The sequence below is a fragment of the Cyprinus carpio genome, chromosome A17 (assembly GCF_018340385.1).
Source record: "Cyprinus carpio isolate SPL01 chromosome A17, ASM1834038v1, whole genome shotgun sequence".
NCBI classification, from domain to species: Eukaryota; Metazoa; Chordata; class Actinopteri; order Cypriniformes; family Cyprinidae; genus Cyprinus; species Cyprinus carpio.
Window position 1 is genome coordinate 25,300,485 of NC_056588.1, and position 16,294 is coordinate 25,316,778.

At 35.5% G+C, this 16,294-nt stretch overlaps 1 protein-coding gene across 1 annotated transcript in view; it reads left to right on the top strand.

The window, feature by feature from the left end:
* LOC109090005 (otoferlin-like) overlaps window positions 1–14,324 on the top strand; it is a 47,137-nt gene extending 32,813 nt beyond the window's left edge. Inside the window, exons 31-42 of the mRNA XM_042774509.1 lie at window positions 826–969; window positions 3,042–3,179; window positions 3,263–3,390; window positions 3,469–3,639; window positions 4,272–4,432; window positions 4,597–4,739; window positions 4,828–4,916; window positions 4,996–5,094; window positions 10,192–10,433; window positions 10,549–10,727; window positions 12,465–12,565; window positions 13,034–14,324. Of these exons, the coding sequence (XP_042630443.1) occupies window positions 826–969; window positions 3,042–3,179; window positions 3,263–3,390; window positions 3,469–3,639; window positions 4,272–4,432; window positions 4,597–4,739; window positions 4,828–4,916; window positions 4,996–5,094; window positions 10,192–10,433; window positions 10,549–10,727; window positions 12,465–12,565; window positions 13,034–13,214 (1,776 nt within the window). The 3' untranslated portion in view covers window positions 13,215–14,324. The remainder of the gene's footprint in view (window positions 1–825; window positions 970–3,041; window positions 3,180–3,262; window positions 3,391–3,468; window positions 3,640–4,271; window positions 4,433–4,596; window positions 4,740–4,827; window positions 4,917–4,995; window positions 5,095–10,191; window positions 10,434–10,548; window positions 10,728–12,464; window positions 12,566–13,033) is intronic.
* Window positions 14,325–16,294: the final 1,970 nt, after the last annotated feature.

Genomic DNA, 16,294 nt, shown 5'->3' on the forward strand with positions numbered 1-16,294 from the left:
AATAGTTCACCTGAAAATGAAAAATTGCTGTAAATGTCCTAACCCTCAGACCATCCAAAATGTTGATGACTTTAGCAAATATAGCATCACATCACTTGCTCAGCAATGGATGTTCTGCAGTGAATGGGTGCCGTCAGAATGAGAGTCCAAACAGCTGATAAAAACATCACAAAAATCCACAAGTAATCCACAGCACTCCAGTCCATCAGTTAACATCTGGAGAACACAAAAGCGGAAACAAATCCAGCATTAAGACGTTTTTTTTAAGACATGATCCATAATAACGCTTCCTCCAGTGAAAAAGTCCATCTCCTGTTGTCTCTCACATCAGAATCCACCTACATTTGGCTTGTAAACGGTGATTGATCTGTGCAGATTTCTCTCCTGATTCAGACCAGAACACTTTTTTAGCGGAGAAAGCACTATTATGGATAAAGGACTAATATTTTAGCCAAAAGCAATGGTTTGTGGTTAAACACAGATTTGTTTATTACAAACACACAGCATTTGTCTTCTCCAGATGTTAACTGATGGACTGGAGTGCTGTGGATTACTTGTGTATTATTATGATGTTTTTATCAGCTGTTTGGACTCTCATTCTGACGGCACCCATTCACTGCAAAGCATCCATTGATGAGACACTGATGCAATGCTACATTTCTACAGATCTGTTTCAATGAAGAAACATTTTTTGGTGAACTATCCTTTTAATAGCAAAAGTCCATTTGAAAATGAAAGGCCTAGATGAAACTTTCATCTCTTTTGAGAGCGTATGGGATGTCTCGTGGATGTAAAAGAGTGTGGGAATTCTTCTTTCCTCCATAGATTTTCAACAGAGAGCTTGAATATCAGTTTGACAGCTTTGAAGATTGGCTTCACACTTTCAACCTTTATCGAGGCAAGTGTTCGGATGATGCTAATGTTGAGCAGAATGCAGCTGATGAAGACAGACTTATTGGAAAATTCAAGGTTTGTTGTCACTCATTGCTTATTGCTCTCTTGCTTCTGACTTGCTGTACTCAACCAGTCATACATTTGGACATGCTTTATTATTACTGTTTTCTACATGTTAGGTTAATAGTAACATCATCATCAGAACTATGAAAGAACACAAGAAAACACATGAATTATAAACAAATCAGAACAGTACTTATGTTTTATTTAGTAGCTGCTCTAGTTTAGAGCTCTTACACCAACTTCAGAAATCAATATTAAAAGAGTTCTCATGTATGCTACACACTTGTTGATTATTAACTAAAAATATAGTTCTGCAAAAACATATTCATCGGCAGCATTGCTTAGTGTCGTTGTAAGAATAAATAGTATATTCTTGCCTTCGAGATCGCAAATATAATTTCTGGTTAAGGTTGGGCTACTGAGCAGAGGAGACCAGGGACCAAAGAATGAGACACACAAAGTGCAGTTCATTCTAAGCTCAGCTTTATTGTGTCCAGTGTGACACATATATACAGCATTTTGGAGAAGTGAAACAATCGACCATCTGGAAAATACAAGCTGACCAAGCATAACTAATTCCATTACGTAATAATCAGATAAACATGTCATATGAGCAAGGATTAAGTTTAGCACATCAACTTTAGGACACAATGTCCCTAGACACAAGATGTTCACGTGGACGAACAGAATCTCACAGTCGTTGATATACTATTATAGGTTTTTATTAATATTCAGAGTTAGTTTTCATTTTAATTTTAGTTAAAGTTTTAGTAAATTTGTTGTGTTTTTGTCATTTTTGTTAGTTGCTGTTTTATTTAATGTCTATATAGTTCTTATCAATTTTATTCTAGTTTTAGTTATTTTAGTACTTTAAGTTAAAACTAAAAGAAAATGTGAAATGCTGCATTGGCAGCTTGCTGAAACAAATCAAGTTTATGTTTTTTTATATTTTATATTTCAGTTAATGTTTATTTTATTTCAAGGTACTTTTTTATGGTTTTAGTTTTAATTTTATCTTTAGTTAGCAATAATAATAAAAACAAGGTTTTTAATATCAGGAGAAACAATAATTCTACTAATTTGTTTAAACTTTTGATAATGTATATCATGTGTCTGAAATATTGACATATTAGATTAAAAAAGACGATGGATTCAGTGGAAGTCAGGAGCCAGATTCATGAAGCATTGTTAAGAATATAATTCTTATTAACTGCTATTTTGTTCTATTTTTTTTTTTTTTTTTTTTTTTTTTTTTTTGTATTCTTGTAATACTTAAGAATGTTTTAGTTTTTTTTCTAGCTTGGTCTTAAGACAAAACTCTGGGAAAATTAAAAAAAAAATAATAATAATGATGAATTTTTCTCACAATTCTGAGTTTATATCTCAAAATTCAGACTTTGTTTCTTGTAATTCTGAGACAAAAGTCAAGAAATGTGAGATATAAGCTTGCCATTGCAAGAAAAAAAATAGAATTGTGAGATTAAAAAAAAGATGCAATTACCATTTTTATTTTTTATTCCATGGTGGGAAAACAATTGCGCACTGCGCAATTGCGTAAACTCAAAATTCAGAGATAAAAGTCAGACTTGTAAGATATAAACTGGTGGTAATTTTGAGAAGAAAATTCCAAATTATGAGAAAGTCAGAATTTCAATTTTGAGTTTACATCTAGCAATTCTTTTTTTTTTTTTTTTCTGCTTATAATTGTGAGATGATCACAGTTGTAAATCATTGTAAATTTAAGTTAAAACTTCAAACCAATTTGACTTAAATGTTAAAATGTAAAATGTTAAATGAATTTACTGGGTCAAAATTTGGTTGAAATTCACTAACAACTAAAAAAAAAAGTCTTTACTTCTTTCTTAAAATAAGTCTTTGTGAATCTGGCCCAAGATGATTTCAGTTTTGTGGATGTTTATATCGACAACAATATAAACATCATTCTATGAAACGGGTGTCTTTTCCAGTTGGATAAAAATGTTGGAGTAAATTTTTGTAAGGTTTGTACCAATAATGTGACCTCAAGAGTAGCCCACCAATATACTAAACACATTCAGCAGTTGTGTTTGCTGTGTGTACTGCAGGGATCCCTGTGCATCTACAAAGTCCCTGTATTTGATGAGATGTCCAGAGAAATGGGCTTTGATTCCAACATGGGCATGTTCCAGAACATCCCACACAACGACACCATTAACATCATTGTCCGAGTCTATGTGGTCAAGGTATGTAGTATTAAACACCTTAGAGCATTACATTGAGTTTTTTCCTCTTTGGCCGTTTGAACAAATGCGTGGCTTTGTCTCAGGCAACAGAACTGCATCCTGCAGACATCAATGGGAAGGCCGACCCATATATCGCCATCAAGCTCGGAAAGACTGAGATCAAGGACAAAGAGAACTACATCTCTAAACAACTCAACCCTGTGTTTGGAAAGTCAGTACATTAACACAGTGATTTTGATGTTCTCTTTCATCGCTCGATTAATATTAACTGCAAACTTCAAACTCCCAGGTCTTTTGATATCGAAGCGACGCTCCCAATGGATTCCACCCTCACCGTGTCCATCTACGACTGGGATTTGGTGGGAACTGATGACCTGATTGGGGAGACAAAGATTGACTTGGAGAACCGTTACTACAGCAAGCACAGGCCTACCTGTGGTCTCAGCGGCAGCTACGCAACGTGTGTAACACTCACTTCTTTTAAACACATGGGGGTTTGTGTTATTTTAATAACATTGATATACTATTATAGTTTTTTATTAGTATTCTGAATTAGGATTTATTTCTGTTTTCCTTTGAATTCTAGTTTTAGTAATTTCATTGTTTTTCTATTACTTTAATGTCCCTATAATTCTTATCAATTTTATTTCAGATTTTGTTTGAATTATTTTAGTAAATAAAGATACATTAAAAGGAAAATGTAAAAGTATGCAACTAGCTGAATGTATGTGTATATATATATATATATATATATATATATATATATTATTTATATTCAGGTTAACATTATATTTTATTTCATTTTAACATTTATTTTTATTCATTTCAGCTATATATATATATATATATATATATATATATATATATATATATATTATGTATCCAATGACATTTTCTCATTTTTATATAATGCAAAATATTAATAACTAGATAATAAAATAACAGTGTAATAAATCTTATAAATCACTTGAAAGTATTTTTATATATGGAAAAATGTTGTCATGATCTGGGGTAACTAGAAGTGACAATATCGCTGTTACAGGCTTCAGAAAAGGATGCTTGGATAAAAGGTTTCCTACTGTTTTTCTTTAGTCACGGCTATAATGTGTGGAGGGACCCACTGAAGCCAACGCAAATCCTTGCCAAACTCTGCAAAGATGGAAAAATGGATCCGCCCCAGTACGGCCCAGGGGGGCGAGTGAAAGTGGCGAACAGAGTTTACACGGGACCGACTGAAATTGAGGATGAAAATGGTATTCACGCTTCCACAAACCATTTTGAAATGCAATATTTTAAAATCTGCATGTTGCATTAATGCATTCATTGCTTCAAACATGCTTCATGCATTCATTGAGTTATGAGATCCCATTGGAAAGTAGCACATAAGAATAAATGCACATGCTTTTTTCTCGGACAGGACTGAAGAAACAGACGGATGAGCACCTGGCTCTTGCTGTACTAAACCGCTGGGAAGATATTCCACGGATCGGCTGCAAACTCGTCCCAGAGCACGTGGAGACGAGGTCTCTCCTGAATCCGGATAAACCTGGGATGGAGCAGGTCAGGGATAGTGTCCTAAACAGCACCACTGTCTGCTAATGAAATGGTGTTAATGATCCGGTAATGAATATGAGTGTCTCTGATGTAGGGGAGGATTGAGTTGTGGGTGGACATGTTCCCGAAAGATATGCCTGCGCCTGGACCCGCTATCGATATTTCACCAAGGAAGCCAAAGAAGTAGGAAGCACCTAGTGAAATTCTTTAGCAAAATACAGATGAATATTATATTTTCTAAACCTGTTTTGGTCATTGACAGATTTGAGCTCAGGGTGATCGTGTGGAACACAGACGAAGTCGTTCTGGAGGACGATGACATTTTCACAGGGGAAAAATCCAGTGACATATTTGTTAGAGGGTATGAGATCTTTTTCATTCTAATCATTTGTATATATATATATATATATATATTGAGTGCTGGGTAGTAAATAATTATATGTAATCTGGATTACCTATTCAGATTTCAAAAATTAAGTTCAGGTACTTGTAATTAGGTTATATTACATTTTAAAATACACATGATCAGACCAGTTACTGTTCACAAAATAATATTCACCCTATTTCTTATTCTTCTTTTAATTTGATTTTACAATAAAACAACAGTAGTACTGGCATCTCATAACAGCATGTACAGTCTTTGTTCTTAAGAATAATATGTGCACTGAATGTCTGTACAAAGACAGAAAGAAAAGAAAATTATGAACCAAAATTAGAAAGACATTAGTCACAGAGTATCTTTTAGAAAGTTCCAGAAAGAGGACCAAGAAGGTACGCATTTGGGGACAATGCAAAATCTTTCCAATAACCTTCTGAATAATTTTGTAAATCTCTTTCCAGTATATATTGATTTTATCACAATCCCAAAATCCATGCATCACCGTGCCAATGTCTGCCTTACATTTAAAACATAGCTGAGAGGAATTGGGGAATATTCTATGGAGGAGAGCTGGGATAAGTGCTGTGAATAAATGTATAGTTTTGTTTGTGAGGAAGACCGAAAGATGAAAGTCATCTTTGGGGTGAAGACCAACATTAGAAAGACTATTTGAGATCTCCTTCTTAAGAGTAAAATAAAAAAGCTGGTTTTTCTATTTCGCTAGACCAAATTGTATAGTACCTTTTCTTTTTGTGCCCAAAACCGACCCTTAAAGTGTCAACCCTAAGGTTGAAGGATACCCACTGGCACGAAACGCTCCCCGGGTGTGTGTTTATACCCACGGTTCGTGTGTGTGTTCACTGCTGTGTGTGTGCACTTTGGATGGGTTAAATACAGAGCACGAATTCTGAGTAAGAAAAACCAAAAATTCCTCCAACCCACACAACTTTCGTTACTTATTTAGAAAGGCACAGATAAAGGCTTCGAAACGGATAACGAATAATTTTGCCAAATAATATTCGGCTGAGGCTGGCACAGACACTCCTGGTGTTTGCTGGATAACAGGTGAGTCAGGGGATCAGCGCAAAATTACACATAAACCTCTAAAGTCACTACGCAATAATGAGTAAGTGAAGTGAATGAATGAAAGTAAACTTTATGAATGAAATGAGCGCAAATCAAACAACCGCATTGCTGTTGCCCCTCCAAGCATCAATCATCTCCGAGAATCAGAGCTTGCCAGGACAATATCAACTAAAATACAAAAATCATATGTTGTGCTATTTGTGTATGTTTAAATGTCAATGATTTAAACCTTGTACGATATGATACACAAATGAATGGAATAAGCACAGCACAATCACCAATAACGTTGCCGTTTCTGCATGTCACATACATTTTCTTGGCCTACATGTTTGCTTCTTTATCTTTTGCTGGTTTGCACATTTGTTTAGTTAAGTTCAAAAAAAGACTAGCTTAAAGAGTTTAAAATTAAAATCAGTCGTGTTAAAATGATTACTAAACGTTTCTCATGAAATCTCTGCTTGTATGATATATATATATATATGTGTGTGTGTGTGTGTGTGTGTGTGTGTGTGTGTGTGTCTGTGTGTGTGTGTGTGTGTGTATGTATATTAGTCAAACATGACATAGGCCTATTTGTTAAGTGATAACTGTGAAAAATAAAGATACGCTGTAAAACCATAGGCATAACAGTCTTCTCAAGTAACTGTATGAACGCCCGGTTCAAGCCCCGCCTACTTCCGGTATGATCTGAATACGGATACGAATAATTTTGTGATTGTTACAGATACAGATACAAATACTGGCTCCACTGCACACCCCTACTTTTCATTTTAACTCTAAAAAGTGTCGTATTTGAAGGAATTCGTAAAAATACTGGGCAGATTAAATTCCTCTCGTAACACCTGAAATGAATTAATTTGGTCGTCATCAAATAAGTGACCTTACTTCAACACTCCTCTGGACTTCAGTGTTCTGTACGGATTGAGCTCAATGGGAGACTCAAGACTAAGGCTGATGATACATGGGCAACTTTTTGAGCAATGTTGCCGAGCAACTTTGGCTAATGTTGCCGTCAACGGGCAACCAATTGAGACACAGGGCCCACGACCAATCTAAAGTATCCAACTATCCATATATCCATATATAATATTTGTTACCCATTCTCAATGAGAAAGTGCCCAAGTAACATTGCTAAAAAAAAGTTGCCTGGCAAAATTGCGCAAAAAGTTGCCCCATGTATCATCAGCCTATAAGACAACTCATTTGGAATTAATAAATATTTCTTAACATCCTTCCACACCAAAAGAGTATTTGTTGCAGTGAAAATATTAGTCAGATGATGATTTTTTTTTTGTGTGTGTGTGTGTGTGTGTGTATTCATTCATTTCATTCATTCATTCAACTTTTATTTCCAGACTCAAGGTCCATTAGTAAAAAAAAAAAAAAAAACACACACACAATACAACAACACATTAAAAAAGACAGTTATACCAATGCTTTCTCATCGGTGACTGATATCGCACCACAGTAAGATTAGGGTTTGAAAACATTATAATGCCATTCTGGGATTTTTTTTCACCCGACAAGTACATTTATTCTAAATGTATATTGAACTTGTGCCTTACAGAATAGATCATTTGCACTGCTCCACCTTGGTTTTACTCAGCAAAATCCTCATACAATCATTGTACGCAACCGGAAGCTTATACAGGCTCGCTTGTTTAAACTCTAGACCTATTTTAATACAGTGTATGCTAGCATTAGTTCTCACAGCAACAGCCAGTGGTTCGATAACCAGAGAGAATAACTATGATGAGAGAGGACAGTCTTTATGACAGCCTCTGCTTACAGGAAGTCTGTTAGAAAAGTTCTAGTAGTGTTAACCTGGGCTATAGGATTAGAATAGAAAAGTTTGATCAGACCTATAAAATTACATCCCAATTCAAAAGAAAAGACTATTCCACCCTATTGAGTGCCATTTCGGCATCTAAGGATACAATAAAGGCAGATTGCTTGGTAACATTTATATAATCTATAATATTCAAAACTCTTTGCATATTGTCAGCCATACCTGGATATCACAAAACCAGTCTGATCTGGGTTGACAGTGTAAGGCAAACCAGTTTCAAGCCTCCGAGCTAAGGACTTACCTATAATTTTAGAATCTAGATTAACTAAGCTAATTGGGCGATAAGAGAAACAATTTGTTGGGTCTTAGTTGGGTCTTTTCAGAAGCAGACTGATAATTGCCTCATCATCTCAAAAATATTATTTATTACTTGCATTAAAGGGTACATCGGATGCCCATTTTCTACAAGTTGGTATGATTCTTTAGGGTCATAATTGGGTTAAAATGGGTTATAATTTCGCAATGGTCGTGTAAAATAACACCCTTTTTACCTTGTCAAAAAGAGCTCTGTCCACAGCGACCCGTTTCTTTTATAGAAGAGGATAGGCAATTTGCAAATAATCAGAAAACATATAAAATATGAGACTTACTACTTGTGTAGGTGCAGCTGGATCACAAACAGTGATCCTCCAGTTTTAGCAAAACCTGCCTTGAATTATCCCTCATTCAGAAAGCAGTCTGGAATAAAATGATTCACGCATACATTACGAATTAAGTGCATTACCATCAAAAGCAAAACTGGTACACTGCGTCCTATGTGGCACATTATTAGGAAAAAGGCGAAAGATTCATTAAAAAATATAAATTTATACTCACTTCTTCAGGAACAACTTTTTAGCAAAACCTGCTTTGTACTGACCCTCGTTTACAACGCATTCTGGTGTAAAATGATTCGCACAAACATAAATGCATTTAGGTAGATCGGGGGGCACATTGCCTTCAAAAACAAAAGTAATCCACTGCGTCTTCAGCGGCTCAGATATCGGGAGTAAATGACGACTGCTATGTTCATTATTACATCCAACAACAAAACACCAGCCATTCTTGTCTACACCTGCTGTTGCTTGGAAACAATGGTAGACTGTTTACAGCTCACTCAGGGCAGGTCTATGCTAAAACGGAAGTGTCTGTCAACAGTCGTGGGAGGGGCCTGTGCAAAAGTGACGTCACTTTGCCAAGAATCTGTGAACAGCTTGCTCTGAGAAAGTGCTTACGATTCATAGGGATTAAAAAAAAAAAGTGGGTGGATTTTTATCAGTGGTTGTGTAAGCCCACTGCCAAGGCACATTTAAGTTCAAACACCATGTGAAAGTGAATTTTGCATCTGATGTCCCCTTTAAAATAGGGCAAAGCTCAGGCCAGAACTGCTTATAAAACTCGGAAAACCTGGAAACCTGTCTGGGTTGGGAGCTTTACCGGATGGCATTGATTGAATGGCGTTCAGAAGACTCCTAGCATCATCAGAAATAAGAGAAATCTCATTTAGTCAATCAAGCAAATCCTCACTAGATTCCCACAGAAACCAGAAAAAGAAGGGTTGACGTCCTGAGGGTCAAAGGTCATGTTCTTTCACTTTGCTCGTTTTTTAAATGATAGACCAAAAGGCGACTGGGTTTGATACTGAACTCATAATAACACTGTTTATTATAAAATAGTAATTTCTTGTTATGTTCTGTATAATCTAAGTTAAGCTTGGCTCCAGCATTATTTAACAAAATCCACTTATCTGGATTTGGCAATCTTTTATGTTGTTTTTACAGGTAATTTACTTCAGCTTCAAATTCTTTCCTTTTCTGAATTCTGAGTTTCTTCATTAAAGAAGCATCAGCAATGGGGCGGTGTCCCATTTTATTGCGGGGAAAACTGGCGAGTTCTGATTGTCTTGCCAATAATGAATTACTTCTGTCTAAAAAGAGGGCAAAAATTTGTATTGCTCAAGAACAAAGTATTGAATTTCCAATAGTTTGACTTCTGAATAGGTATACTAATATCGATGACTAAATAAACAGGGCCATAATCAGATAGCAAAATAGGGCCAATATGACAAGAACTCACATAGTGTATACAATCAGAAGGTGAACAGAAGATACTCAAATGCATATATCTTTCATGATATATGTTTTCACGTAACTTGTGACCAACAGATGGCTGAAAGGTCAACAAGAAGACAAGCAGGACACAGATGTCCACTATCGCTCTCTGACGGGAGAGGGCAATTTCAACTGGCGCTTCATTTACCCCTTTGACTACCTACAGGCTGAAGAGAAAATCGTCATCTCAAAGAAAGAGTCCATGTTTTCTTGGGATGAGACTGAGTATAAAATTCCTGCCCGACTGAATTTGCAAGTGTGGGATGCGGATCACTTCTCTGCAGACGACTTCCTGGGTGTGCTGTTGCATTTTTATGATTATTTTTATGATTTGTATGATTCAATTTACATTTAGGCTCTTACTTAATGACCTTCATTCATGCTGGCACGTGTGTTTGGTTTCTGTTTCAGGTGCAATTGAACTAGACCTGAATCGATTTCCTCGTGGTGCAAAGACAGCGAAGCAGTGCTCCATTGACATGGTGATTAACGAGCAAGACATGCCCATGGTTAACCTCTTCAAACAGAAGAGAATTAAAGGCTGGTGGCCATTTGTGGCACGAGATGAAAATGACGAGTTGGAAATTACAGTAAGTGGCCTGCACATAAATACACTCGTTTCTCATTTTCTTTTAATTTGAATTGATGTACTTCAATAACTAAAACTGAAATAAAAATATATAGACATTTTTAAAAAAACAAAAACTAATTATATTAAATAAAATATAAAATTCAAAACTAATTCAAAATATATATATAATATATATATATATATATAATATATATATATATATATATATATATATATATATATATATATATATATATATAGCCACAAGCTGCAAAGGGGCCAAGCACAACAGAGGCAAAATGAGGAGTTAAGCAAAGCAGTGATCAACAATAGGTGGCAATGTTGTCAAAGCAATGTGGTGTGTTCAGTGTGAGGTGACAATGCCACACACATAGCTTTGCAGAGATATAGCCTCAGATACAGTTTATAATATTATAATATATTATAATATTTGACCACAAGGTGGCGCTGCCCCTAAACCTTTTGAGTACCCTAAAACACTGGGTATTGTTGCAATCCATATGCTGCACTGAATTGAAAGAGATCAGTCTTGTGATTTTTGGTCAAACCATTCAGAAGTTATAAGCATATTTGTCATATCACCTGACCACTAGGTGGCACTGTCCTGAAACTGTGCGACTAAATGGCTAAATCTACTTACCATGCTGCTGGGTATGCACTACATGATTTTGTGCCCGATTTTCACCTGCAAACAGTTTTCTTGAGATGCTGACAAAAGCCCAAAATCTGAGGCAAATCGTTGTTTTTTTAGGCAAGCGATGATCACATAGTGTGAAGTTTGTTCCATTGTATAATGTGCAATCCACAGCAACTTCATGAAATAGTCATGTAGCGTGAAAGAAACCCAGCATAAGATATGCGCAGATATGTGCCGTGAGCATCTAAGCTGCAGCGGCACAAACAGACAAACATAATTCCCCCATAAACAGCTCTAGACAGGTGGTGCTGGGGAGGAGGAGGGAATTTGACTGAAAGTGATGTGAACTCATTCACAGCAACACTAGCGCAAAGACTATTTAAATGCATGCAAGTTAAATGACTAAAATGTAACACGTCAGGACCAATCAACTGTTGGCTGGTAGAACATTAAATATGACTACGATTGCTATATGTGCAATATTCCATTACACTTAGTTTTAAGGTGATGTTGCTACAATGTAAATACACAAATAAGTGCCGAGTAAAATGATTTAACTACATGTAATTAGAATAAGGTTAAAGTCTGGTTTAGGGCTATTTGTAAATAATTATCATTTTACTATAGTAAGAACATTTAATGTGTAACTACATTAATTTAACTGAAAGTGTTACCATTATTGCTTGTTCTTCCTAACCAAAATTAAATGATTCACTGAAAATGCTCCCTTCCAAGCATTTAAATTTCAAATCTTACACTTCTACATATTTAAACTCTCTCACATGACACGCTTAACAACTAAAACATGACAATCCTGTGACCTCCTGCAAGTCATATGGACTACTGTAATGTTACTTTTATGGTGCCTTTTTGTTGTTTTCGGGACTTGGTAGTAAAAACCACCTTTCTCTTTTAACTGTGCTTAAAACATTTTTCAGAATAACTTTATGTTTAATGAAAAAAAGGAAAATCATACAAATTAAATGACAGGATTTAATTTTTGCATGATCTGACTTTTCAAACTATAAATGCTCATCCTAAACCATCAGTCTGCACTTGTAGCATTTTTTTTAGTTCAACATGTTTTTTATCCCTCAAGGGAAAGTAGAAGCAGAACTTCAGCTGCTGACAGGTGAGGAGGCCGAGAAGAGTCCTGTTGGTGAAGGACGCAATGAACCAGAGCCTCTGGAGAAACCAAAGTAAGAGCAACATTTTCAGTCATTATGCCACTTGACTGAGGCAGTTGTTTTTGGAATGATGTATTTGTTTGTTGAAGTCATATGCATACTTATTGTTTTTCATCTGTGTTAAAAATCATTACTGCTTTGAATGATGACCATAAACATACTATTAAATGGCAAAGCCCTCATTGATGATCATCAAACACTGACAGGAGAGTGTAGCAGTTTTTTGGAAAATGCTAGTTTTGGCCTTTCATATTTTAATCGTTGAGAACCTTTGGATGCTACAAATAAATCAATAAAAAAATGTATTTATTAACAGTTACACCTATACTCTGAAAAACCAGTCCAACTGGTGCGCCATTACACACTTAAACCTGCCAAAATTGCATGTCATCAATGAGACGCGCATTTTAAATTTGTGCATGTTCACAATTATTTAAAACCAAATTTTTAAAAGCTTGTTCAATGGTTTTGTCCCACCAGCCGCCCCGACATCACATTCCTGTGGTTCCTTAGCCCGCTAAAGGCAGTCCGTCATCTCATCTGCAACCAGTACAAGTGGCTGGTCATCAAAATTGTGGTGGTTCTGTTGTTATTAGCGATGCTGGGCTTGTTTCTGTACAGTATGCCAGGTTACATGGTGAAAAAGCTTCTAGGGGCTTGAAAAGCTTTCTCGATGCCTGCAACATTCAGCATCACTGCAATATTATGCCACTTGACTGAGGCAGTTGTTTTTGGAATGATTTATTTGTTTGTTGGAGAAGTCATATGCATACTTATTGTTTTTCATCTGTGTTAAAAATCATTAGTTTTGAATGATGACTATAAACATACTATTAAACGGCAAAGCCCTTACTGATGATCATCAAACGCTGACAGGAGAGTGTCGCAGTTCTTTTGGAAAATACTAGTTTTGGCTTTTCACATTTTAATCGTTGAGAACCTCGTTTCCAATCATAGTCGTTAGCTCGTTGTGTTTCAGAAAACAAACTAAATCTAAAAACGTAGTTGTCATGTTTGTCTGCATATCTAGTGCTGATGTAATATGTTTTTTTTTTTTTTATATCAATTCATAGGTTTCTGGGGTTTTCCAATTGTTGGACGTTACATTTATACACTGAACGATGTGTTACTGTGTGCTTTGGATGCTACTAATAAATCAATAAAGAAAACTGCATGCATTTTATTTATTAACAGTTACACCTATATAAAAACAGTCCAGTCGTGGATACCCATCCTTCAATATTTCTTATATTATCTTATTATCATCTTATAATTCTAGTGTTGAATTTCTTAAGTAGAACAACGCAGTGTTGACTAACTTCACGAGTCTATGAGCACTGATGTGCGCCATTACACACCTGAACCTGCCAAAATTGCATGTCATCAATGAGACACATTTTAAATCAGTGCACGTTCACAATTATTTAAAACCAAATTTTTAAAAGCTTGTTCAATGGTTTTGTCCCACCAGCCGCCCCGACATTACATTCCTGTGGTTCCTTAGCCCGCTAAAGGCAGTCCGTCATCTCATCTGCAACCAGTACAAGTGGCTGGTCATCAAAATTGTGTTTGTGCTGATGCTTCTTGCCATTCTGGCCCTGTTCCTCTACAATATGCCTGGCTATATGGCCAAGAAACTCCTGGGGGTCTGAGAGCAGAAAACACTAGATTCAATCAGAGTTTAATTTCTTCTGTAATAAGTTTGAAATGCATGAATTGAACATGATTTGTATGTCTGCATTTGGCAAAATAAAGACATCAGTTGACAGCAAACCAAAGTCCAGTCTTTAGTGTTTATTGGCATATTCATGTTCATTGTTTAAAGTTGGTGTGATTTTAGTGTTAAATTTAACTATAATTCACTCTAGCTTTCTTTCACAGCAAGGTCTTTTAAGTTTGAGCACGGTTTTTCAAAAATATAAGTTTATATTATAAGGTTTTATAACCAAGCAAACTAGTTTGTAACAAAACAAATTAACACTCCTGTAGTGTTTTCCAACGACATCACTGTAAACTCACCCAAAACAATGAGTGATTTGTTACCCTGGAGCACAAAACCAGTCTGAAGTCGCTGGGGTATATTTGTAGCAATAGCCAAAAATACATTGTATGATTCAAAATTATAGATTTTTCTTCAGAAATCATAAAGTTAATGTGTCCATGAAGATATTTTGTAAATTTCCTACTGCAAATATATCAAAACACTTTATATAAAAAGACTACTTTAAAGATGATTTTCTCAATATTTTGATTTTTTTGCACCATCAGATTCCAGATTTTCAAATAGTTGTATCTCAGCTAAATACTGTCCTCCTAACAAACCATACATCAATGGAAAGATTATTAAGGTCTATTATTATTCAGCTTTCAGATGATGTTGACCCTTATGACCTTAAGACACTTATGGTTTTGTGCTCCAGGGTCACATTTTTCACTTTGCCACTTGTGGAAGCAATAGGAGAAAAGACTCAACTATTTGCTTCTTGAAGTTAGTGAAGTAATCACAACAGAGATTGAGGGGGCCACGTTTATATTTAAATTAGAACTATTATTTCAGATTTGCTCCTCTAGTTGGGCTAATAGTCACATGGGGATGCTGTTTGATTTTTGGAATGAGGTTTCTGTTTACTGATGCTGAAAGATTGGACCTAGAGTCATTTCTTATTCTGTGGCTCTAGTGAAGAACATTACGTTACAGCCTTCATCTGTCACTCAGTTACAAATAAATGACCAAGTGTTTTCAGACTGACCAGTTGTCCATGTGTACCATATTTTGCAATGTTTGGAAATTGCACCCACAAGGTAAGCCAAATTTGTTGTTGTGCGCCACACCCCAAAATGTATTGGATCATATAATCTAAATGATATGGAAATGGACACGTATATATGATATGAACAATAGAACAATGTCGCAATAGAACCAACGTTGTAAATAAAATAATTTATCCAAAAATAAAATGTCTTATCACTTACCTTTTATTTTGTCCCATATCCATATGACAAAAGATTTTGGGCAGAATGATGCATCAGTCAGTCTCTTTCATGCAGTTAATTTAAATGGTGAATGAGAATGTCTTTGTCATCTTTTTGTGTGCCAAATGTATTTGTATCGTGTAAAAAAATAAAAAAATCCTTTAATAATTGTAATTGTGCTATAGTAATAGAATAGAAATTTTCAAAAGCTGAAGTGATTACCTTGTTTTATTTATTAGTTGGAATGTGTAACGTTTTAACTAGCTGTTAAATCTGAATAATAGAACAAAGACTACTGATCTTTGAAATAACTATCAAAATAATCGGGGTTTTTTTACAGCCCTACATTGTGGCGAGTTCTCACTCATTTTTTACAGTCTCATGTCCTTTACTGAAATTATTTTTTGCTGAATTTCGATTGGCCGCTGGTGTCCCTTTCTGTTGATTTCTACAATTTATTTTTTTTATGGCTTGGTTTGCACTTACCCTAAAGACATCAAATTTTACATGATCAAATAGGTTGTGGACTTATGAGGGGTTTGTAATTCTAGCGCCCCCTATAGGCAGAATTGGAAAAAAATTGGCACTCATCATCAGAATGTCCTGTTGTCTATGAGTCCCAAGTTTAGTTAAGATTGGACAATGTGTTTGAAAGATACAGGTCAATTACTCTAAATATGGGTCAAATCTTTTCATTAATCTTTGGTGACCCTCCTATGATTGCAGAGTTATGAACTAAAAAGCAAATACACTTATTATACAGCAACC